Genomic DNA, 26,717 nt, shown 5'->3' on the forward strand with positions numbered 1-26,717 from the left:
ATCTCGTGAAAACCTCGTAAGTTTTAGTAAATCGGCTAATTGCATATGTTTTGGTTTGTCACCATAGTCAGTGTTATCACTCACTATGGTGCCAGAAGTGTGATTTTATTTATTTGAGATAGTTAGAAGTGTCAGAATATGTTATTGTCTGTGCCATTAGACTCAGTTGATTATTTAAAATTTTATTAGGCAATAATCTCATTTTCAATTTTTGAACGATACGCTTGTTTGAAAATGTAGTTTGCTTTTTTTAAGGCACTTCAAGGTAGAACGTTAGTAAACAAATTGCACCTTAAGTTTGTATAAATATTTAGGATTTTTCAATGCAAAGTTTTTTTGTACCATCCCAGAGTGAATAGTAACCTCAATAGTAACACCTAACGTAGTATTTTTAAAATCACAGTGTGGAATGTCTAAATTGGTTAGGAAAGTTTTATTTGGATACTTGGAAAGATCTTATCTACACTTGGTGAATAGTTGTGGATACATGGCACAGAGAGGACGCATGAGATGGATTGTGAAGGAATCAAGGTGTGAGATCATGCCACCTAAGAAAACCCTATTCTTTCATTTGATCAACTAAATTGAGCTAGATCAAAGAATGTTTCAACCCTAGTAAAACCTTAAATGGTTGGAATCCAATTGAAATTCGAAAAGTTTGGTTGAAACTGAAACCCTAAACGGTTTCTCCAAACCCTAAAGTTGGCCTTCAAACCCTTTTTGATCCAATTTCTAGCATTTTGTTTAATCACTTGATTAAATCACTTCCACATGCTATTAATTCACCAAATTCTTGTTATGATACCATTATCCAACCTTTTAAACCTTGAAAAATTGATTGTACCATGAAAAATTGAATTTGGGCTAGCATCCTAAACCCCATTTAAATCCTAAGTTGAAGTCCACTTGGTTGAGACCCACCAAAGCTCACAAATTTGGCTACCTTGGAAAAGCTTCTTGAAGAAGCTTCCTCCCCCACATGGTTGAGGCCCACCAAGGTCCATGAATTTGGTCACCTTGGAAAAGCTTTTTGAAGAAGCTTCCTCCCCCACATGGCAAGCCATCCACTACCCTTGGCTACACTCAATATTATCTTGATGTAAAGGAGAAATCCACCTCATCACCCTTCATACCTCATAGCTGCAGGAGGCAGTCCTTGCCCCTCACTATTCTCCACTTTATGTAACATAGTCACCTTCAATCAACGGTCATTCAAGTCCATACCTCCCCATCCAGAAGTCTAAAGTCGTGCAAGACACATTTCACTCCCTTTAATCACTTCTTCACCCCATTCTTAGAGAGAAATCCAAAAGAGCTCTCTTAGGTAGATTTCTGGGTCTTTTTACGTGAAGACTTTTGACCTTTTGTATGTATTTTCGCGTGATTACTCATTCATAGAAGTTGTTCATGTTTGAGTGTAGTCTCTGTGGATATCTTATTCGTCTTATTTCATGGTCATTTGATTGGTCAAAAGTATTTTTAACTATAGAAAGGTCATTCTAGATGTGAAACTGGAGAATATGTTATGTTTTGAAATTTTTGATCAAGCTAATGGATATATCTTGATCTGAAAATTTTATGGAGTGTTATTAGCGTGTGTTTATGAGTCATTGAGGTTTTGTTACATGAATAAAGTTTTTGATGATAGATTTTCTTAGATAGAAATTTGAAAACTGGAAGTGGAAAAATAGTTTTTATTTTGAGGAAGTTTGAATATTTTGTGGTTTGATCTTACTTTAAAGGCTTTGATATTTTTATATGATGATCGTAAGTCTCTTATTTTCATGTGAAGATATTTTGATATGAACCTACGGAATTGGAATCCTTTCAACTCACAATCAATTTGAAAACTCACCCAAGAAAGCCAAATTCAAGTCAAAGGATGAAAGAATCTACACACGTTGAGAACTTGTTTCAAGAACCTAGATTATATCAAAATCTAGACCCATTGAAATACTTGTCTCAAGAACCCAAATTACAAAGGAGGAATGCCACAAAGGTTGTAATTTACCTTTGATAAGTTCAAAAGTTTAATAAAGAATAAGAGGAGATAAAACTCAACTCACAATGAATATTCACCAAATTGTCTGACCTTCTCAAATGAGGCTACAAGTGATTTAAATAAATCCCCAAAAACCCTCAGTGAATAGTGCTAGGGGTATTGGAGCATGAAAAGTGCCGCTACAATAACTTCTAAAACTCTAGTTCAAATAATATATTAACTTTCCAAATAAGCCATTGGCCAAAATACAAGGCCTTCCCAAAAGCCCTAGTTATTAAGAAATAAGACATATGTGGGCTAAGCATCCTAAAGCCCACTTATTCTAAACTAATAATACAAATCCTTTAAACAAATTGAAAGTTTTAACAACAACAGGCCCTATCTCTAAGTCGTGTCTTCCAAAGCTTGGACCAAGTGGATCAAAACTAGTTCTCCTTCTTTTAAGCCCATCTTAAGTGTTGGGCTCTTGCTAGCTTCATCTCAATTGGATTGCACCAATCCTTGCATTGCTTCCTTGATCTTCTTAGCTCATGATCTTGTAATTCATCTTAAGACTTGGTTTGCCTTAGGGCCCATCATTCCCCCTCTCCTTAAAAGGATTCAACCTCGAATCTCCACCTCGATCAAAGGGAAAAAGATCATAAACATTGAAAGTAGCAGAAATATGGTACTTACCTAGAAGATCCACTTGATATGAATTATCATTAATCTTCTCTAGAATGTGAAAAGGTCTATCCAAGCCACTCTTGTCATCAACAAGCAAAAACATCAATGCTAAAGGAGTAAGTGGATTAAAATCATATATAATTTCAAGATGGAATAAAAAATGGTAGTATGCATGGTCCTATTATATGCAAACTCTAACAAGGGCCAACGATACTCCCGCAAACATTCATGCAACAAGTCAATGAAAGACAAATGATACTCCCACAAACGTTCATGCAACACGTCTAAAGTCTGCCTTACACCAAAATGACCACTCCAATTATATGCAAACTCAGTGAATGGCAAATAATACTCCACCAATGGTCATGCAACACTTTTAAAGTCCTCTTTACTACAAAATGACCCATCAAACCACATCCATGTCTATCACACAAAAGAAACTCACTCATAAAACTAGTAGACATACAAAGTCTATTATCTCTAAACAAGTTCCAATCTAGTTTATAGAACTTACCAAACGATGTTTTCTCACGTACTCCATACACACTAGCCAAGCCATCATCATTAACATACAAACTCTTATCATATTCAAGTCTCAATAATTTTGTATATAAAAGGATGACAAGGACATACCTTCTTGCTAAAGCATCAAACACAAAATTTTTCTTACCATGTGTGTACTTGATTATATGATGAAAGGTCTCAATAAATTGAACACACTTGGCATGCATTCTATTCAACTTACCTTGTCCCATCAAGTATATCAAGGACTCATGTTCTTCAAAGAAATGTTGGGTAGGGATTGTCACACTTGTCACAAAGCAATGTAATGCTCTATCTCTCTGATAGGTGACAATCCCCTAAGAACATCGCTAGGCAACACGACCTCATATTCCTGCAATAAAGAGATAACAACACTAGGCAAAGATTCATTAAATTCATTAGTATTAAAAGTCACCTTAGCATAAAAACTCACTTCTCTCTTTGTTTTTCTCTCACTTTTTTCACTCTCGCTTTTCTTTTCACTCTTTTTTTTTTCACTCTCTTTTTCAACATCTTTTTTTGAACTCTCGACCTCACAATTGTTTCTCAACTCACTCTTTTTTCTAATGTTTCAGCCTCACGCACATATTTTCTCTCTCTCATTTCTCTCTCTCTCTCCCCCTCCCATTGGGTCTCACAATTTCTTTCTTCCTCAATTTCACTCACACTCTTTCTTTTTCACTCAACCTCACTTTTACTTTCTCCTTTTTATTTTTATCAATCTCACTTTCTCTCTTTCTTTTTTGATCAACCTCACTTTCACCCTTTACTTTTGGCTCACTTTCATGTTTCAGCATCAGTTGATCGTCATCGACCTATGTTGGAGTTAAAGGAGCAAGTTTGATTGTTTTTCCATCCTTTTCAAAACTGTACATGTTCCTTAACCCATCATGGATCACTTTCCTATCATACTGCCACTCAACCACTACGACTTGTATGGTCTAGGGTGTTTCAAGGTAGGTAAATTTAATTTCTCAATTAAAGTGGTGCTAATCAAATTTATACAATTCCCTTCATCAATGATCATACTACATACCTTGTTGTTGATGTGGCATCTAGTATGAAAAATATTCCTTCTCTGTTGCTCCAAATTATCGATTTTAATTTGTATATTGAGAGCACGTCTGGCAACAAGAGACTCACCATACTCTTTATACTCAAACCCATTCTCAATACTACTAGGCTCACGTCTCCTCCTATCTCTTCCACCTTGCAGATTTCTAATTACCGCACCTCGTTGATCCATCCTATCCCTCACTTCCTCCAATGCCAAGTTCAACTTTTCAAACGTTTGTTGCATGGACTGCAACACAAAGTCTGAATTGTCTGCCATCCCCTTCGGTGATGTGTGAGACATCATAATGTGCTGCACAAAAAAATGTTAGTGGTAAAAACCTCACATACTCCCTTACGTGTTTACGCTCGAATAATGACACTCCACTCCTGTATCACTCTTAATTGGCTTTTTCCCGATAATGATCTCTCACTCTCTTGCCTTTTACCTCAAGAGTTTTCCCACTCAAGTTCTTTAAGAACTAATTAAACTCAATCAAGACAATACAACCTTGTTTTATTCCAATTAGTAATTAGGTCTAATAAACAAGAACAGAGAAACACGAAAGGAAAAAAATGACACAAGATTGAAGGAATTGAAACAGTGGAAAGAGTAATTATAAAACAAGATACCAACTATAATGATATATTCAACCCCCTTTGATGATAAGGCTCAATCAATTTTATTTTATTTTTTCAAATTTATTTTTTTGAATTTTTCCTTTTCTTTTCTTTTCTTTTCTATTCCTTTCTTTTCTTTGTCTCTTCCTTTTTTTTTTCCACTAATTCAATCACAAAAAATTGATTCAATTGTGAAAATCAATCAATTGAATTCAAACACACGAAATTGATAGGAATAGAAGAAAATCAATGAAATAGCACTACAAGCAATTGACAAACTTAGAGATGCAAGAAACCCTAAAAATTTCAAATCCTAGATAGTGCAAATATTGGCAGCCCTCAAACAAGGAGTTTAGCCACCCTTTGACAATGAACACAAATCCCAAATGATAGAGTAATTTGGCAGCCCTAGGAAAAATGAATTTCTGCACTTTTTTTTTGTAACCCTAGAATAATGAAGCCCTAAAATTAAATTTAAAGATGCAAGAATTAAAAGATAGAATCAGACCTAATTGGAAACCTTGGTCTAAATACTAAATGATGTGAACCTGCGGAATTGGAATCCCTTGAACCCATAATCAATTTGAAAATTCACCCAAGAAAGCCAAATTCAAGTCAAAGGATGAAAGAAACTACACTCGTTGAGAACTCATTCCAAGAACCTAGATTATATCAAAATCTAGATCCGTTGAAGAACTCGTCTTAAGAATCCAAATTACAAAAAAGGAACTCCACAAAGGTTGTGATTTACCTTTGATAAGTTCAAAAGTTCAATAAAGAACAAGAGGAGATAAAATTCAACTCATAATGAATATTCACCAAATTATTTGACCTTCTCAAATGAGGCTACCATGTGATTTTATGTTTGATGGTTGGATCTTCTTTAGGACACATTTTTAATCTATGTGATGTTTTATTTTGAAGATCTCATCTTTTTAAGCCACGAATCAAGAGATTGATCAAAGCTAGTTAAGAAAAAAGTTTCTGTTTTTGAACTGAGTGTAAAACCAAAAACTCCAATGTTATTTTGTTATTTTTTGTAACAGCCCACTAGAAATTTAATGGTGAAATTTCTATAGACTTTAGGAACCTTGTGAGAACCCTGTAAGTTTTCACGAATCGACTAATTGCATAGGTTTTAGTCTATCAGCATAGTCAGCGTTATCACTCACTACGGTGATAGAAGTGTGATTTTATTTATTTGAGGTAGTTAGAAGTGTCAAAATACATTATGGTCTGCTCCAATTGACTCGGTTATTTAGGATTTTATGATTCAATAATCTCATTTTCAATTTTCAGACAATACGCTTGTTTGAAAACACCTTTTGCTTTTTTTGAGGCATTTCGAAGTTGAATTTTGATAAACAAATTGCACAGTTAGATTTGTATGAATATTTAGGATTTTACAGTAAAAGTTTATTTTTCACCTTCCCAGAGTGAATAAACCTCAATAGTAACACCTAATGTAGTGTTTTTAAAATCACAATGTGGAATGTCCAAATTAGGTTAGAGAAGTTTTATTTGAACACTTAGTAAGATCCTATCCACACTTGGTGAATAGTATTAGACACTTGGCACAAAGAGAAATCATTAGATGGATTTGTGAAGGAAATCAATGTGTGAGATCATGCCACCTAAGCAAAACCCTATCTTTCATCTGATCAACCAAATTAAGCCAGATCAAAGAGGGTTTCAACCTTAGTGAAACCCTAAATAGTTGGAATCCAATTGAAACCTCAAAAGCTTAGTTGAAACCAAACCCTCAAGGGTTTCCCCAAACCCTAAAGTTGGCCTTCCTCTCCCCCACATGGAAGACCATCCATTGCCCTTGGCTGCACCTAATAGTGCATTGATGTGAAGTTAAAATCCACCTCATCAACCTCCATACCTCACAGCTTCTTCACGCAGTCCTTTGCCCCTCACTGTTCTCCACTTTATATGACATAGCCACCTTTTCATTCAAGCCCATATCTCCCCCCTTCAGAAATCTAAAGTTGTGCAAGACACATTTATTTCCCTTTCATCACTTCTTCACTCCATTCTTAGAGAGAAACCCAAAAGAGCTCTCTTGGGTAAATTTCTGGGTCTTTCTGCATGGAGATTTTTAGACCCATTTTAAGCATTTTTGGCCAAGCTAATGGACATATGTTGGTCCGAAAATTTTATGGAGTGTTGCTAGCATGTGTTTATGAGTGTTCATTAAGATTTTGTTGCATGACTAGAGCTTTTGATGATAGATTTTCTTCGATCTTGAAACTTGAAAATTGAAAGTGGAAAAAATAGTTTTTATTTGGAGAAAGTTTGAATATTTCATGGTTTGATCTTACTGTAAAGGCTTTGATATTTTTATATGATGATCCTAAGTCTCTTATTTTCATGTTAGGATGTTAGTTTGAAGATATTTAGTATTATTTTCAAAGATATGATTTTTCTATGCAAGAGGATTTCGGTTAGGCCTAAGATTCGATGTTTTTGGGTTAGATCCATGTTTTATTGACTTTTAGTCATGTGATTTTAATTTGGTGGTTGTATCTTCTTTAGGACACATTTTTAAACCATGTGATGTTTTAGTTTGAAGATCTCATCTTTTTAAGCCATGGATCAAGAGATTCATCAAAGTTAGTTAAGAAAAAGTTTTTGTTTTTGGACTATGTGTAAAACCAAAAACTTCAAGTGTTATTTTGTGATTTTTAGTATTTTTGTTTGATGATTGAAAGAATGGTTGATCTTAAGATAATGTTATGAATATGTTAGAAGTAAGATTTCATTTTTGGAATTTTTGGAGATGTTTTGATTTAGTGTCAAAATTTGTGATTCAAGGGTTTGCTATTTGTTAAAAAGTTTGGACCTTTTTACAAAAGTTTGGTGTTGATGATTAGCTTTTTCTAAATGGATGCTTTAAGTATGGTTTTAAACTTAGGATAGGAAGATCTTTGTTGCAAAATTTTGGTTTAAGTACGGGTTTTGAAGTTGGAAGAAATTGTAACAAAAATCAAGAGGAATGACCTATGAATGTTTCAGCCATAGTGAGTTTCCCATAGTTGTGAATTGTTTTAAATTTTTCTGAGTTGATATTTGAGTTTAGGACAAAATTTACATGAGGAATGTAAATTTTAGAAATTTTTGGAGTTAGGATGTGAAATCCTTAAGTTAGGGATAAAATGGTCATTTTTCCACATTTAGAGGGTAAACTGATAATTTTACTATAAGTTAGCTTGTCTTCATGCTTCTCATTGTTAGTGATTAAATTCTTAATTTTTAGAATCACTATTTTCAGTTTCTCATGTTTTGCGTATTATTCTCATAGAACGCGATGATTGAGGTAAGTTAGCTCTTAACTTACTATTACTTTACTATATATGTGTGATGGGTAAGGGAACTACAATTTATATATGTATGTTACCATATATGTCATGCCATGCCATGCCATGCCATGTCATTACATATTAAGCTGTTACGTATAATTTATTCTATCACAAATATTTATTTTTTACACAATCAATTTTGTCACGTATTGCTATATGTTATAAGTATGTCATGTTAAATATGCTATATGTTACATGTATTTCATATCATGTAATATTCATTGTTGCAAGTATGCCATGTTAAGTATGTTGTTTGTTACATGTTTTGTCAAGTTATGAAATGTTGTTTGTTACATGTTATGTCATGCTACAAAATGTTTCTATCTCAAGTAAGTTATGTCTTTCAAGTTATATTTAAGTTATGTTGTGTTACGTCAGGACTTCTGTCATTTTGTATTCCAGTCACATTTTGTCTCCAATACAGTTTGTGCATCTCGAGAACAACCTTTCAAGTCATGTCAAGTTAGTTATGTTTAGGATATTTGCAATGTAATAATTGTGATTGTCCTAGCATCTCCATTCGTACTTCATGCGAGGTACTTCTGGTGAAATCATTTTGATTGTCAAAATTTAGTTCAAGTTCAATTATATAGATACTCCTAGCGTAATCATTCTGACTATTTGGGTATTTCATTTAAAATACTCATGATGTAATCATTCTGATTGTCAGAGTATTACTAGGTATTCTTGGTGTAATCATTTTGATTGTCAGAGTATTACTAGGTATTCTTGGTGTAATCATTTTAATTGCTAGGGTAGGTAATTTAAAATACTCGTGTTGTAATCATTCTGTTTGTCAGAGTATTACTAGGTATTCCTAGTGTAATCATTTTGATTGCTAGGGTACGTGATTTAAAATACTCATGATGGAATTATTTTGATTGTCTGAGTATATCCGATGGAATACGTTGGGCAGAATAATTCTAGTTGTTCATTATTCCTGACGAAACCACTTGTGAAATCATTTTAATTGTCAGAATTCAGATCAAGTTCATGTTATGTTCAAGTTCACGTTCATGTTACGTTTCAAGTTCACGTTTCAATTCACATTAAGTTCATGTTTAGTTTCAGTTCAAGTTCAGTTATGTTCATGTTCATGCTAAAGTTTAGTTTATTGAATAAGATTCCAAGTTCATGTATTTCACTTTCATGTTATGTTCAAGCTCACGTTCATGCTTTGTCACGTCAAGTCAAGTCTCAGTTTCAAGCCCATGTCATGTTAAGTTTCAAGTTTTGTTCATATTTTAGTTCAAGTTATGTCAGTTTATGCCATATTATATCAAGTTATGTTATGCTTATTATTGACTTTGATTGTGCATTTATGCCTTTACTGCCATGCATGCATAATTAACCTGTGTCAGAGTTTATTGTTAACTTGTTAAGATTTGTAATCAAATTTCATTGTGGTAGCCTCAACTACCATTATCCCTGAATGGTAGGTGATATGTCAAGACCAGAGTAGGGAGTGGACACTGGCAGATTGGAGGAGATTGACTAGATGCCACAAGCGCAATGCAGAGCTTAAAGCCTCCATAGTTAAGTTTTTCGATAGTATTGTAGCATTGTTAGTTGAGTTATTCAATTTACTCGACGAACAGGCTCAATAGTGTATTTTAGTAATGTAATTATGGAGCCCAATCTCCTTTGTTTTGAGATTACAATTTTCAAAAACTCGTATTGTAATCGTGGATATTTATTTTGTTAAGTATGCATAGATTATTGCATAATGCTAAAAAATTTGGGATATTATAAGTTTGGTGTATAGTATTGCTAAAAAAAAGTTACCCACTGCTAATATTGCATAATGCTAGATGCATGTTAGGAACATTGCATCTTATATGTCATGAACATGGGTAGGTAACCTTATGTTGCATGTCCCGACGCTTTGGATGCCCGTCCGATCCCAAGCGGAATTTGGGGGCGTCACATTTTTGGTGACTTTTGTTTGATGATTTAAAGAATGGTTGATCTTAGGATGATGTTATGAATATCTTAGAAGTAAAATTTGATTTTTTGAAATTCTTGGAGATGTTTTAATTTAGGGTCAAACCTTGTGATTCAAGGGTTTGCTATTTGTTAAAAAGTTTGGGTCTTTTTACAAAAATTTTGGTGTTGATGATTAGCTTTTTCTGAATGGATGTTTTAATTATGGTTTTAAATTTAGGATATGAAGATCCTTGTTGCAAAATTTTGGTTTAATCATGAGTTTTGAACTTGGAAGAAATTGCAACAAAAATAAGAGAAATGACCTATGGATGTTTCGGCCATAGTGAGTTTTCTATAGTTGTGAATTGTTTTAAAATTTTTGGACTTGATATTTGAGTTTAGGACAAAATTTACATGAGGTATGTCAATGATAATTTTTGGAGTTAGGAAATGAAATCTTTAAGTTATGGATAAAATAGTCATTTCCCACATATAGAGGGTAAAATGGTAATTTTATTTTAAGTTGTCTCTTTTGCATGTTTCTAATTGTTAGTAATTAAATTTTTAACTTTTAGAATACTTTTTTACAATTTATCATATTTCATACTTTATTCTCATAGAATGCGACAATCGAGGTAAGTTAGCTCTTAACTTACTATCAGTTTACTGTGTATATGTGATGGGTAAGGAAACTATAGTTTATGTTCATATGTTATTATATATGTCATGTCATGCCATGTCATCACATGTTTATCTGTTATATGAATTATTCTGTCATGAAATACTTATCTATTGCACAATATATTCTGTCACATGTTGCTATCTATTGCAAGTATGTCTCATTACATATGACATCTATTACATGTATGCCTTGTCACATAATATTCACTGTTACATGTTATGCCATGTTACAAAATATTATTTGTTACATATTATGTTGTGTTATAAAATGTTGTCTGTTACATGTATGCCATATTACAACATATTATCTGTCATTTGTTATGTCATGTTTTGAATATTGTCTGTCACATGTTATGTCATGTTACGAAATATTGTCTATCACATGTTATGTCATGTTTTGAAATATTTTCTGTTACATGTAATGTCATGTTACAAAATATTGTTAGTTACATGTACGCCATGTTGTGAAAGGTTGTCTATTATGTTAATGTCTCAAAGTACATCATGTATGTCGTCTTACGTTCATGTCAAGTTACGCTACGTCAAGACTTCTGTCCTTTCAAATTCATGCCACGTACCATCTCGAATACAATTTGTGTATATTGAGAACAATCTTGTTAAGTTATTCATGTCAATCACGACCCTAAGTGGTAGGATGAGGTAATATCCTAGTGGAACTCTTTCATTCACACTAGAGTGTCTAAATAGATGTGAAATTCCCTGAGTTGATGAAGTACAGTCCACAGGTTGCGAATGGGGCCTAACTAGCTGATCATTGGAGCGCATCAGGCACTAATACCGATGGAGCCATATTTTATTTTACGTGTGCTCATAGCAATTGTGGCACAAACAATTTATGGGACCACAACAACTATGGAGCATACACTACGTGAGACACAACAATTGTTACATGTAGAATATGTGGGGCCACAACAACTATAGGGTACATATTAACGCACTCACAACTGGTGTAGATACTTGTATTGTGATGTGGTAATCAGTAGGGACACACGGCTCAAGAGGACCTGTGTAGTACCTGTATGGTCACTTTATTAATAAATAAGTATATTGACCAAGATTCTAAGTTCATGTATTTCACGTTCAAGTTATGTTTCACATTACGTTATGTTCAAGTTTACATTCATGTCAATCTTCAAGTTCACGTCCATGTTATGTTTCAAGTTCACGTCCATGTTATGTTTCAAGTTCACATCCATGTTATGATTCAAGTTCATGTCACGTCAAGCTAAGTTTCTATTTCAGTTCAAGTTATGTCAGCTCATGCCATGTTATGTCAAGTCAAGTTATGCTTATTATTTCATGTCATGTTATGTCAAGATACGTTACGCTTATTATTTCATGCCATGTTATGTCAAGCTATGTTATGCTTACTTTTGACTTGATTGTGCATTCATGCCTTTACTGCCATGCATGCATCTTTAGCTTGTGTGGGAGTTTCCTGTTAACTTGTTGAGATTTATAATCAAATCTCACCTTAGTAGTCCTAGCTAACATTCCCCCAGAATGGTAGGCGATGTGTTAGGACCAGAGCAGGGAGCAGACACTGGCAAACTGAAGGAGGTTAACTAGACACTACAGACGTGATGTGAAGCTTATAGTCTCCATAGTTAGATTTTTGGACAGTATTCTGGCATCGTTAGTCGAGTTATGTGAGTTACTCGACAAACTAGCCCAATAGTATACTTTGGTAATGTAATTATGGAGCCCGGTCTCCGTTGTTTTGAGATTACAGTCTTTTAAGACCCATACTGTAATTGTAGATGTTTATTTTTAAGTGTGCATGGATTATATTTTAACAATTTAGGATATTATAAGTTTGGTTTATAGTATTGCTAAAAAAATAAATAAATAAATTATCCGCTGTGAATATTGCATATTGTTAGATGCATGTTAAGAACATTGAATCTTGTGTGTCATGATTGGAGGGCAGGTAACCTTGTGTTGCATATCCCGACACTTCAGATGTCCGTTCTATCCCAAGCAGAATCTAGGGGCGTCACAATGCCAATTGGTGAAAACCAAACATCAACATCTAGCTGGAGAATTGCAACCATTGCCCATCCCAAAGTGCAAGTGGGAAGATGTGTCAATGGATTTCGTGGTAGGTTTTCTGAAAACGTCCTCAAGGAAGAATTCGATCCAGGTTATAATCAACAGACTTACAAAGAGAGTGCATTTTCCACCAAAGTTTGCAAAAGATGTTGGGAACACATTTGAGGTTTAGTAGTGGATATCATCCGCAGACTAATTGAGTGGAAATAACATGAAAATTGAGCATGTAAACTAAGGGTTTTGGGCTGAAAAAGTTTTAGATACGCATATTTACATGTTTATAACAAAAGCACCACAAGTTCAAAATGGGAAAATACATGTGAAATAAATGCTATCAACCATTGAACTCACATATTCACTTGACACTTGGAGAAAAAAAAGAGAAGAAAGAACCCTTGCAAGCCCTAACCCTTGCTATCTTACCTTTCAGATTTCACAACTTAAAGAACTGCGTGGAATTGGAGAGAGCAACAACCTAGAGAGAGAGATCAGCAGGAGTGTTGGAGAGGATGAGGAAGGAGAGCTTAAAAGAGAAGAAGTGGTGTGCCAGAAGGGGACATTGGGATTTTTGGCAGAGTCCAAAAATTGCTTGGAAAATTCTGCTTCCAATTTAGTGTTTTTTCTTTTATGTGGATGATGGATCAGTATTTATCTTTGATTAAAAACTTGTTTTAATACTTAATGGGGGAGTAATTTCGTCACCTAGGTCAAGGGAAACCGTTGCACATTAGGGTTTAATTTGTGGGTTTTTGGTTCCTTTTTTTGTTTTAATGTGTATTCATAAGTTTCTATTATCTTCATAGAAATCGAGACTAGGGTTTCATCTGTATCCTCTTTAGTCCATCGTTGACTCAAGACACGGTGGATGCTTAAGGGATGCAGACCCTAATCTTGAATTGCATAATGATTGATGGTTTGATATGAAATCTGTTGAGGTTATTCAGGAAATATTTATTAGTGCTTAAATCATATACATCATCCAAATGCTTTAATCTTGATTGACATTGCATTCGATGGTAAATGTGAATGCAAATCTCCATTGAAATCCCTCGGTGAAAAGGGGACCCGTAGCCTAGGTGTTTGTTAATAGTCTTTTAGAACTTTGATCTTTAGTATCGCACTTGTTTTTCTTTATCCATGCATAGAGTTAAGTTTCTTAGCTGTTTTTTTTAATATAAATTTTAGTGTGCACCTAAACCCATCTTATTCTCATTTAGGATCTTCAGAGAGGCAACAAACATTGTTTTCAAATCCCTAAGTTTTCAGATGCTTGAATTTGACTAGTGTCTTTAAGTAATTTTGTACAGCTAACATTCCACCTTCTTAATCCTTATTATTCCAAAAAAAAAAAAAACTACTACACAAAACTGGATTTGCCTTAATCCCTGAGAAATCAACCTTGGGACTCTCATTATACTCAAGTTGGACACCTTCTGCACTTGGGAGGCAATTTAAAAGATGAGCCAAGTTTTTAGCTCCGTTGCCAGGGATTAAAAGGAAAATTGCAGAGCTATCAGAAAACTGTAGAGACAATGGGGGACTAAGTGTGAACCTCTTCACACTCTGGTGATCTCTAACCCTAACTTTCTATGTTTTTCTCTTTGTTTATTGTGAATAACATTTTCTATCAAAGCTTATTGTCATTTCTTTTTTACTGCTATTACTACACACCAAAACTTGGTGTTGGTCGTGTATTGTGGTAGAGCATTTGCATGTTTGTTTGGAAAAGAGACCATTCCTCTAGATTGGTTAGAACAGAATCTGTGACAGACTCAGATTGTGAGTTACTCTCATTTGAGTCATCCTTTGAAATTTTTAGTACCATGGCAGAAGAAGAACACGAGGGGAGAAGAGTGGTAAACCAAAACAGGACTCTTAAAGACTATTTGCAACCTGTTAGGGCTAGTTCACCCTTATGCATCATTCAACCCCTGAATGCAAATAACTAACTTTAAGCTTGGTATGATTCCTTTGATACCTCATTTTCATGGGATTGGAATAAGAGAACCCGTATATGCACATCAAAGAATTTGAGGAAGTTTGCTCAACTTTTATGGATCGAACTTGTACTAAAGAAGTGATCAAACTCAAGCTATTTCCCTTTTCGTTAAAAGGCAAAGCCAAGACCTGGCTAAATTCTTTGATGCCTATATCCATATGAACATGGCAAGAGATGCAGACTGAGTTTTTAAAAAATGTTTTCCTATGCACAAAACCAATGCACTTAAGAGGCAGATCATGAATTTTTCCCAAAAAGACACTGAAACCTTTCATCAGTGCTGGAGGAGGTTCAAGGATTTACTCAATGCTTGTCCTCATCATGGGCATGAAAACTGGAGGATAATAAGCTTTTTCTACGAGGGTTTACAACCTAAGATGAGACAATTCAAGGAGACAATGTGCAATGAAGAGTTCTTTAATAAAGAAGCAAAAGAGGCTTTCGAGTACTTTGATTACCTATCTGAAAATGCCTAGTCATGGGATGTTTCAGATGCATATGATAGAACTGAACTTTAAAAATAATTGTTTTTTTTGGGGGGGGAGGGGGGGGGGGGGGAATACAACTTGAGAGAGGTGGATGATTTGCTTGTTAGAGTATCTATACATTCTAAGAAATTGGAAACCATAGATATAAACAAAGTAAATGAAGTTCATGTTGTTCAAAAAATCCCAGAAAAATGCAAAATTTGTGCAGAAATAGGGCATGTCACTAGTGACTGCCCTACAATTCTACCTTTTAAGGAGGTTCTTCTAGACCAGTCTAACTCTGTTAATTTGATTTCTAAATCTTTTTCAGGTCCATTTTCCAACACATACAATCCCCCAATTGGAGGAATCACCCAAATCTCAACTGGAGGAATGAGTAATCAGCTTATCCCCCCATTCATGCACCTGGTTGATAAAGGGTTAGAATTGCATAATTAAGTTGTTTAAATGAGTGATTTATTTTATCAAATAAGAATTGAACACTTAATTATGCAACAAATTCCAATATTGAATGTCAAATTAATTGATGCCAATATTTTTGCACATCAAAGTCTCATATTTGCCCTTGAAATACTTAAACTATAATATCAATTCATTTATATATTGTAGGGCATTTATGGAAGGAAAGAAAGAATGGGACCTATGAAAAAAAAGAGAAGTTAACTATGGTTTTATGGAATCTCATCTAATAGAGATCAAAAGCATCATTCGGACACACATGCAGTGGACTCACAATGCACATGCACACATTCGGACCATGCAGTGGACTCACACAGCACACATGCAGAAAATGCAAACATGCAACAAACCAGCACATGCAGACATGCAGCGGGCAGCACTCATACAAACACAGCACATGCAGAAAAATGCACACATGCAGAAAAGCATCACCAGGACAGCACATAACCTGGACGTTGCAGACAAACATAGCAGCAAAGACACTCACACACGCTGGACAAACTCACACATACAGCAAAAGAAAGAAGACCCTTTGGACAGCACTCACACATGCATGCACACATGTACACATCAGTAAGCATACAGCACGTTACAGCAGACCAGCCTCATTCGGACAGCACATAGCTGGACCCACAGTAGCTCACACATGCAGGACAGAAAATTTGTTCTTCTTTTTAGAGTAGATGAACGTGCAGCAACAAGATCACTCGGACAGCAGAACACTCACACATGCAGACCTTTGGACAGAAAACTCACATATGCAGCACCAGTGCAGGAGATGAGTTATTTATTTTAGCTAGCAGCAGCAGAGAAGGGGCAGTTTGTTTACTTATTTTTTTTCATTTAGAAGCTAGAGGGAGTTATTGTTTCTGGGTTTTTCCATTCGGCTAGAGTTGAGCAACTTTTTTTTTGGAAGTTTTTCTTGCTTTCCGTTTGAGTTTTTCGTTCATAGCAGTAGGTAGTCTTGAAATTTTTTTTCTTCTTCTTCTCGTTTAGAGCGGCGGCTGGTATGGATATTATCTTGCACTCTGTTTTTTTTTGTTTGGACGGACATAGCAGCAGATTTTCATAACTTTCACTTTGCTTTTCGTTTAGATGCTAGCAGTAGAGCAGTCATTATTTTTATTTTCTTTCTTCTTCGTTTAAGACAGAAGCAGCTAGTTTTGTCTTTCTTTTCACTTAGCATTTATTTTCATTGAAGACGCTGGGCGGCTGGTTTATTGTCTTTCACACATTTTTTTCATTCTTGCTTTTTGTTTTGGACGGAGGCAGCAGCATTAGTTCAATTCTTCTTTTCTTTTCGTTTAGCAAGAGTCGACTGGTCTTGTTTTTAGCTTAGTTTATTTTTATTTTGGGTATTTTTCTCTCTTAGATTTTCGCATGGTTCAATTTAGATTAATTTTTATTGCTAAAAATATCATGTGTAGCTAATTTCTAAAACTTGGGTTGTGGAATAAGACTTAATTTATTTTGGGTTCTAGTTTGATGCAATATTTTGTTGTTGAATGTTGATTTCACTAAGTTACTAGTTGAATTTAAATTGAAAATTGATGCGGCTCTTGCTCTTGTTTTGTTGTTGACGTGAGGCACAACAAAAGCTTGAAAATTATCAAGGCTTCTCTCAATTGATTGTTACTGTGTGTTCGGCTAGTAAAATAGAAAATCCCTAAGAAAAATATTGCGAAATCTTGAGCTTAACTTTTTATCTTCCGATTAGCAATGCCTTGATTGGATTGTTAATCGAGAAAATTATCTAGAATCCGAAATAAAGAGTCTCATACCCAACCCAAGTGTTCGTTAATTTGTTTTGTTTTAGAAACTCTAATTTCAACTTCGATTATCTTTTTGCATTGCATTTGAATTTTATTTTCATCACTCATACTTGATTCATTTGTTACTCACAAATCTCCTATACGCTTTGATAACCCATTGTCCCTGTGGAATACGATTCTAGATTTATCCTTGATACAACTTGACACTTCTACACTTGGAAGCACATTCGAGACTGAGTCAAGTTTTTGGCGCCGTTGCCGGGGACAACTGGTGCTTATTAGAGCATTCCTCTACTGCTGAGAGGACGTTGTGGAGCTGTGAACCTTTTCACAGCCTGGGTGACATCTAATTTTTTTTTTCCTTCTCTTTGTTTATTTTTCATGGTCTTTGATTATCTGCTCTTGTTTGTATGACTAGTTGGGCTAGAGACCATACATCTCGACTGTTTAGGACACAATCATTGACATCTTTTAGCTCTGCATCATCTTCTGCAGAATCATCATCAAACACTAATAGCATCATGGCTGAAAATGAGCATCATGATAGGGAAGTGGAAAATCCAAACAGGACTCTTAGAGAGTATCTTCAGCCTGTTAGGACTAGCACACCTTCTTGCATCATTTTGCCTATTAATGCAAATGTTTTTAATTTCAAACCTGGGATGATTCCACTGTTACCACACTTTCATGGTATGGAATCTGAAAACCCCTATTTGCATATCAAAGAGTTTGAAGAAGTGTGTTCCACATTCATGGATAGAACATGCACTGATGAAGTCATAAGATTGAAACTGTTTCCATTTTCCTTAAAAGACAAGGCTAAGACATGGTTGAATTCCTTAAGACCAAGATCCATTGGGACTTGGCAAGAAATGCAAACTGAATTTTTTAAAAAAAAATTTCCCATGCATAGAACTAATGCTTTGAAGTGACAGATCATGAATTTTGGCCAAAAGGATGTGAAAACATTTTATCATTGTTGGGAACGATTCAAAGAGCTTTTAAATGCATGTCCCCATCATGGATATGAGAATTGGAGGGTCATTAGTTTTTTTTATGAGCGGTTGCAACCAAAAATGAGACAATTTGTGGAGACCATGTGTAATGGAGCATTTTTTAACAAAGAACCTGATGAAGCTTTTGAATATTTTGATTATCTAGCTGAAAATGCACAATCATGGGATACATCTGATGTTCATGATAGGTTGAAAAGTTCAAGGACAATTTCAGGGGGTGGGAAATATAATCTGAGAGAAGTAGATGATTTGAATGCTAGGTTGGCTATGATTTCTAAGAAATTAGAAACCATAGAAATGAAGAAAGTGAATGAAGTACAAGCTGTACCTTAGATTACCTTGAGCTGTAATATTTGTGAGGGCCAAGGGCATTCAACTAATGATTGCCCGACCATTCCTGCCTTCAAAGAAGTTCTCTTGGATCAATCTAATGCTGTTAATATGGTTGCTAAATCTTTTTCAGGTACTTATTCCAACACTTACAATTCGGGATGGAGAAATCACCCTAATTTCAGTTGGAGAGGTGAACAAGCTGCTTTACCTGCACCCAACATAGCTGGTCCTTCAGAAATTGTACCCTACACTACCCCAGGAGGTCCAGGACCATCTCAATATGCCAACCACATGGTGCCAGCCCAGAAAAAGAACCTTGAAGACAATTTCCAGCAATTATCCACCAACTTCCAGTAGCTGTCCACCAATTTTCAGCAATTCATGCAAAGCCAAGCTGCTATCAATAGTCAAAATTCACAAGCCATTGCTGAGATTCGAGGGTCAGTCACAAGGTTGACTACAACCATGAGTGCTCAAGAGAAAGGGAAGTTCCCTGCACAATCTCAGCCTAATCCCCAAGGCCAAAACCACCAATTTCAAAATGTGGCAGGAGATTCAAATGTCAAGCAAGTCAAGGCTATTACAACCTTGAGAAATGGTAAGGTGATTGGCATTCCAGCTCAAGAGGTAGAAAAGAATGGTAACACTTCTAAACCTCCTTCTGAAAATGAGGCACATGATCCTTTGAAATCTGAAAGTGTCCCAAGCACTACACTTGCACCTTTTCCTCAAAGGTTAGCCCCTTTGCACAAAGATAAGCATCACGCGGAAATTCTTGAAATTTTTAAGCAAGTTAGGATTAATATACCATTGTTAGATGCTATTCAACAGATTCCTACCTATGCTAAATTTTTAAAGGATTTATGTACCGTAAAAAGAAAATTGAATGTGCAAAAGAAAGCTTTTCTTACTGAGCAGGTTAGTGCTATTATCCAAACCAACACTCCTCCCAAATACAAGGATCCAAGATCTCCTACCATAGCTTGCATGATAGGAAGCTCAAAAATAGGCCAAGCATTATTAGACTTAGGTTCAAGTGTGAACTTATTGCCTTATAATGTTTATGTTCAGCTTGGATTGGGTGAGTTGAAATCTACTTCTATCACATTGTAGTTGGCTGACAGGTCTATTAAGATTCCAAGGGGAGTTGTGGAAGATGTTTTGCTTCAAGTAGACAAATTCTACTATCCAGTAGACTTTATCGTACTCGACATGCAATTGACTAATCATTCTACTTTCCAAGCACCTGTTATCTTAGGAAGACCCTTCTTGGCTACTTCTAATGCACTCATAAATTGTAGAAGTGGAGTTTTAAAGTTGAGTTTTTGAAATATGACCTTGGAGCTAAATATTTTTAATCTTTGCAGGCAACCGCAAGAAGTTGAAGAAGTTCATGAAGTGAATTTGCTGGAAAATTTCATTGATGAAAATTCTACACATTACTTTCAACTCATTGATTCTTTAGAAGAATTTGAAGAAGATTTGAAAATATTTGATAATGTTAATGACTCATCTTTTGTTTCCTCAATAGGTCAGCAAGTTACACCACCATGGAGGCCAAAATTTGAGCAACTTCCACCATTGACATCAACCCTCAAGCCTTCGGAGGAGCAATCCCCAACTTTGGACTTCAAACCTCTTCCATTGGAGTTGAAGTATGCTTTCTTAGGACCACAAAGCACCTTCCCTGTGGTAATTTCTTCTCACTTAACTAGTGAACAAGAAGATAAATTGCTAGATGTCCTTAAGAAGCATAAAAAGTCTATTGGGTGGATAATGGCTGATATAAAATGTATAAGTCCCTTGGAGTGTACCCATAGAATTTATTTAGAAGATGATGCAAAGCCTTCGAGGGAAATGCAAAGAAGGTTGAATCCCACAATGGAGGAAGTGGTTAAAGGTGAGGTGTTGAAATTGCTTGATGTGGGTATTATTTACCCCATCTTGGATAGCAAGTGGGTAAGTCCCATTCATGTAGTTCCAAAAAAATCCGGGCTTACCATTGTTAAAAATGAACAAAATGAATCGATTCCTACGAGGATTCCTACTGGTTGGCGCATGTGTATAGATTATAGGAAGTTGAATGCCGCCACTAGGAAAGATCATTTTCCTTTGCAGTTTCTTGATCAAGTGTTAGAAAAAGTTGCTGGACATGCCTTTTATTGTTTCTTAGATGGATTCTTCGGTTACTATCAATTAGAAATAGCACCAGAGGATCAAGAAAAGACCACCTTTACTTGTCCTTTTGGTACTTTTGCTTTTAAGAGAATGCCTTTTGGTTTATGCAATGCACCAGCAACTTTTCAAAGATGCATGCTTAGCATCTTTAGTGACATGATTGAGAACACTCTAGAAGTGTTTATGGATGATTTTTCTGTATTTGGTGATTCATTTGAGAGTTGTTTAACTAATTTACAAGCTGTTTTGGCCAGGTGTGAAGAGAAGCAATTGCTACTTAATTGGGAGAAGTGCCATTTCATGGTATAACATGGCATTGTTCTGGGACATATTGTTTCATCTAGAGGACTCGAAGTAGATAGAGCAAAAATTGAGTTGATTTCTAAACTTCCTACACCTAAGTCAATAAAAGACATTAGATCTTTTCTTGGGCATGCGGGTTTTTATAGGAGATTTATCAAAGACTTTAGCTCTATTTCTAAGCCTCTATGTAAGCTATTGATGAATGATGTAAAATTTGATTGGACACCTGAGTGTCAAGAAGCTTTTTGTCGGCTTAAAACTTTGCTAACCACTGCTCCTATTCTTCAACCTCCTGATTGGTTACTTTCTTTTGAAATCATGTGTGATGCAAGTGATTTTGCTGTAGGAGCTGTTCTTGGACAGCGTAGGAACAAACTTCCCTATGTCATTTACTATGCAAGTAAAACTTTGAATTTTGCTCAAAAAAATTATTCTACTACTGAAAAAGAATTACTTGTTGTGGTATTTGCTTTAGAGAAGTTTCGTGCGTATTTTCTTGGTTCTCCTATAGTCATCTTTACTGACCATGCAGCTCTCAAGTATTTATTGACAAAGAAAGATGCAAAACCAAGGTTGATTAGATGGATACTTTTACTCCAGGAGTTCGATATTATCATCAAGGACAAGAAAGGAGTAGAGAATGTGGTAGCCGACCATCTGTCTAGGCTCACAGTTGCTGAAACTGAACAATCGATACCTGTTCTTGATTCTTTTCCTGATGAACATCTTATGTTAGTTGAAAATTTGCCTTGGTTTGTTGATATAGTAAATTTCTTGGTGATAGGACAAACACCACCTCATTGGAGCGCTCAAGATACATGAAAATTCATGCATGAGGTGAGATCGTTCTTCTATGATGATCCTTACCTTTTCAAGTATTGTTTAGATCAAATCATTAGGAAGTGTGTGCCCAATGATGAAATTTCTGGTGTCTTAAATTTTTGCCTTACGAAAGCTTGTGGTGGGCATTTTTCAGCCCACAAAACAGTGGCCAAAATTCTTCAAAGCGGATTTTATTGGCCAACCATGTTCAAGGATGCCTTTAGTTTTTGTAAAACTTGTGAATCTTGTCAGAAATTAGGAGGAATCACTAGGAGAAATATGATGCCTATGCAACCCATACTAGTGATTGAAATTTTTGATTGTTGGGGGATAGATTTTATGGGACCATTTCCTTCTTCTTATGGCTATTTATACATTTTGCTTGCTGTTGACTATGTTTCTAAGTGGGTTGAGGCAGTCCCTTGCAAATCTAATGATCATCAAGTTGTTTTAAAATTTTTGAAAGAAAACATTTTTGCTAGGTTTGGCATGCCTAAAGCCATAATCAGTGATAATGGCACCCACTTTTGTAACAAGCATTTCTTGGCCTTAATGAAGAAGTATGGTATCCATCATAAAATCTCTACTCTCTATCATCCTCAAACCAATGGACAAGCTGAACTAGCAAATAGGGAGATTAAAAACATTCTTGAAAAAACAGTTAACCCAAACAGGAAGGATTGGTCTTTGAGATTGTCTGATGCCTTGTGGGCTTATAGAACAGCCTTTAAAACCATTTTGGGCATGTCTCCATATAGACTAGTGTATGGTAAGGCTTGCCATTTGCCTGTAGAGTTGGAACATAGAGCGTATTGGGCCATTAAGCAATGCAATTTTAACATTGATAAAGCTGGTTGTGTGAGAAAATTGCAGTTGTCTGAGTTGGATGAGTTGAGGAAGGATGCCTACAACAACTCTAAGTTGTCCAAAGAAAGAATGAAGAACTTCCATGATAAACACATCCAACGTAAGACTTTTGAGCCTAATCAAAAAGTGTTATTGTACAACTCTCGGTTACACTTGTTCCCTGGTAAGTTAAGGTCTCGATGGAGTGGGCCTTATGTGGTACAAACTGTTTTTCCTCATGGTGCTATAGAGATAATGAATCCTCTCAATGGTAACATTTTTAAGGTTAATGGTCAAAGGCTCAAGCCTTTTATTTCTAACTTTGCACCTGAGGAATCTACTCTACATTTGCTTCATCCTAATTGATGGTTCTTGATCTATCCATCTCTTTTCATTGTTTTCTTTTGTTCTTCAGTTTTTATTTTTATTTTTGCTGCATTCCTTTCAAAGCTATCTAGGTACTTCCTTTTCCTCTTTCCTTCAGTTTTTCTTTGAATTTTCGGTTCTTCTTTTAGTTGTTTTGCCCCTTAACTGCTCTTTTTGTGTAAATTCTTTCGTTTCTCTTGCATCATTGAGGACAATGCTACAATCTAGTTGGGGGGTGGAAGAGAATTTATTTCTCTGTTTGCATGCCTTAGACATATTTTGGTTCATTTAAAAAAAAAAAAAAAAAAAAAAAGGAGATCTGTTGAGGTCATGGAACATGTGGAATGTAGTGCAAATGAGAGTTTATGTCAAAAGAGGGATTTATCCATTTTTATTTAGTTGTTAAACCAAGGGAAAGATGTTAAAAGTTTTGCTAAAACATACACAACACATACCCGGAAGGCCTAGAAAGACTACATTGAGTCATTGTTGGTTGATTTACACTTCAATTGTTTGATACTCTAATTTTTTTTTTTTTGATAGAAAATGCTTCACTGCATATATTCATAGGCGAAGTTACAACTGTGACTTAACAAACTGGAAAACTAGACCATAAGCCAACTAATGCATCTGCTCAGGAGCTCCCCCGTCAACAAATTTCTTTGTGACGGACATTGTCTAAAAACTTCTACACCTCCTCTTTTGACAGCAGTCAAAAGAGAAAGTTCTCTGATGAACAGAGATAAACCACCTCTCTTCCGAAGAAGAGAGGTACACCACACTCTTTCCTCCCATGGAGGAAGAGTACCAAACCTACATTCCTCCAAAAGAGGAGTAGGACAAAACCCACATTCCTTTTAAGGAGTGGGACTCTAGGCAATATTTAAAATATAAAACTAAAACACATTAAAACAAATACAGAGCAACATAACAACATTAACGGGCTGTGCATAACAGAAGGCCCAGCCCAGGCCCATGACCCGACATCCCGGGGGCCCAACCCGCTAACAACAGGGCGCCTAAGGATCGGACTAGGGTTTCTTCGCTACGTCCGCCGCCCCCTCTTCCTTCTCTGTTCCTGTGCAGCGCTGCTGCTGCCGATCACCACAAGGCACGGGAAGACCCCCGATGCCTAGATAAGCCCCTGCAAAACAGTCGGCCAGAAACAGATACATTAAACCAGCAGCCCCATCGTACTAGACCCAAAACACTCTGTTACGAGAACAGAGAATCAAGCCTCTCGCCGTCGAGCCACCCCGCCGTATCCTCGCCCCACTAGAGCCCAAGCCGTCAGCCTTGCTTCAACACGAATAGGCTAGCTTCTCACCCGTCCAAATCCTCCCATCTGTTTCGTCCGCGCCGTACGCCTCCACTGCAAAGAGCCACCTCACAGGATTGCTCACGCCTCCTCTACTAAGCGGCACCTCGCTGGGTTGGTCGGGACCCTTACCGGTGATCCTCGCACCAGGAAAGACACTGAAAATAGGGGAGAAGAGCTAACCACCACAAACGCAAGAGCCGAATGAGAAAACCAAAAACGGGCCAAAAACAGCAGACGAAAAGAAAAAACAGAAAATAGAGGATAAAAAACTAAAACTAAAACTAAAGGGAGGAGGGAGGGGGGAGGGAGGGAGGAGCCGAGGCTCCCACCTCCCTCAACGGCGAAGAAACGGTCTGTTTGCTTTTTAGAGAGGGGGCAGAGCTTCTCTCTCTAAACTTGCTTGGGTTCTGATTGTTTGATACTCTAATGAACCATATCCTTATGGCTTAGGAAGAGATCTGAAATGAATTAAATGAGAAAAGAGACAAGCCAGGGATCAAAAAAAAAAAAAAATCCTTTAGGTACACTAGTGGTAAGGGCTGACTTGTGAAAGTGTGGATAGGCGCACATTCATAGGTCCGATTCCCCCACTAGGAAATCTAAAAATATAAAAAAACAAAAATTACATTTGTGTAGTGGAAAAGGCTGCCTATCACCGGGGCCCTTACAAAAAAAAATAGGCGCCTTTCAAAGTGTAATAGCGTGAAAGCCGCCACTACAATGGTTTTGAATTAGAGTAAGACCATGTGGTTTTCTCAGATTGGTTGTTGTGATTGAAACTGTTAATGTCTCTTTGTAGTCGATCTTGGAATTCTAACCCCATTTCTAGGCACTTGAAGAAAAGCAAGCTTTGTTACATGTAATTCCCTTGGTTGATTAACTAAATTGTGTATAAATCTCTTAGTTGATACAAAATTCAGATTAATCTATCTCCAGTGTTCTTAAACTCCAAGTCTATTTCATGGCATGTGATTCTCGAACTTCTTTTGAAATTGTAGTTGGAAATCTCACATTTGCATGAATTCATTCACTTTATTTGCTAGAGTCTAGCAAAAAGCTAGTTGGGGGGGTGTGATAAAGGGTTAGAATTGCATAATTAAGTTGTTTAAATGAGTGATTTATTTTATCAAATAAGAATTGAACACTTAATTATGCAACAAATTCCAATATTGAATGTCAAATTAATTGATGCCAATATTTTTGCACATCAAAGTCTCATATTTGCCCTTGAAATACATAAACTATAATATCAATTCATTTATATATTGTAGGGCATTTATGGAAGGAAAGAAAGAATGGGACCTATGAAAAAAAAGAGAAGTTAACTATGGTTTTATGGAATCTCATCTAATAGAGATCAAAAGCATCATTCGGACACACATATGCAGTGGACTCACAATGCACATGCACACATTCGGACCATGCAGTGGACTCACACAGCACACATGCAGAAAATGCAAACATGCAACAAACCAGCACATCCAGACATGCAGCGGACAGCACTCATACAAACACAGCACATGCAGAAAAATGCACACATGTAGAAAAGCATCACCAGGACAGCACATAACCTGGACGTTGCAGACAAACACAGCAGCAAAGACACTCACACATGCTGGACAAACTCACACATACAGCAAAAGAAAGAAGACCCTTCGGACAGCACTCACACATGCATGCACACATGTACACATCAGTAAGCATACAGCACATTACAGCAGACCAGCCTCATTCGGACAGCACACAGCTGGACCCACAGCAGCTCACACATGCAGGACAACAAATTTGTTCTTCTTTTCAAAGTAGATGAACGTGCAGCAACAAGATCACTCGGACAGCAGAACACTCACACATGCAGACCTTTGGACAGCTGAAGCAGAAAGC

General features: G+C 36.2%; 1 protein-coding gene, 1 non-coding gene and 1 pseudogene across 2 annotated transcripts; 2 read left to right on the plus strand and 1 right to left on the minus strand.

Annotated features, from left to right (window-relative positions):
* Positions 1-15,150: 15,150 nt before the first annotated feature.
* LOC122277899 lies at positions 15,151-15,258 on the minus strand. Its single transcript, XR_006229207.1, has one exon. It is a non-coding gene; the product is annotated as a small nucleolar RNA R71 (small nucleolar RNA).
* Positions 15,259-19,444: 4,186 nt separating this feature from the next.
* LOC122276989 lies at positions 19,445-20,130 on the plus strand (the record flags this gene model as incomplete). Its single annotated transcript, XM_043086869.1, has 2 exons — positions 19,445-20,056; positions 20,122-20,130. Coding segments are annotated over 2 exons (621 nt in total), but the record flags the coding sequence as incomplete, so codon positions are not given.
* A 199-nt stretch (positions 20,131-20,329) lies between these two features.
* LOC122276992 overlaps positions 20,330-26,717 on the plus strand; it is a 43,624-nt pseudogene continuing 37,236 nt past the window's right edge.

This window comes from Carya illinoinensis, chromosome 9 (genome assembly GCF_018687715.1).
Source record: "Carya illinoinensis cultivar Pawnee chromosome 9, C.illinoinensisPawnee_v1, whole genome shotgun sequence".
NCBI lineage: Eukaryota > Viridiplantae > Streptophyta > Magnoliopsida > Fagales > Juglandaceae > Carya > Carya illinoinensis.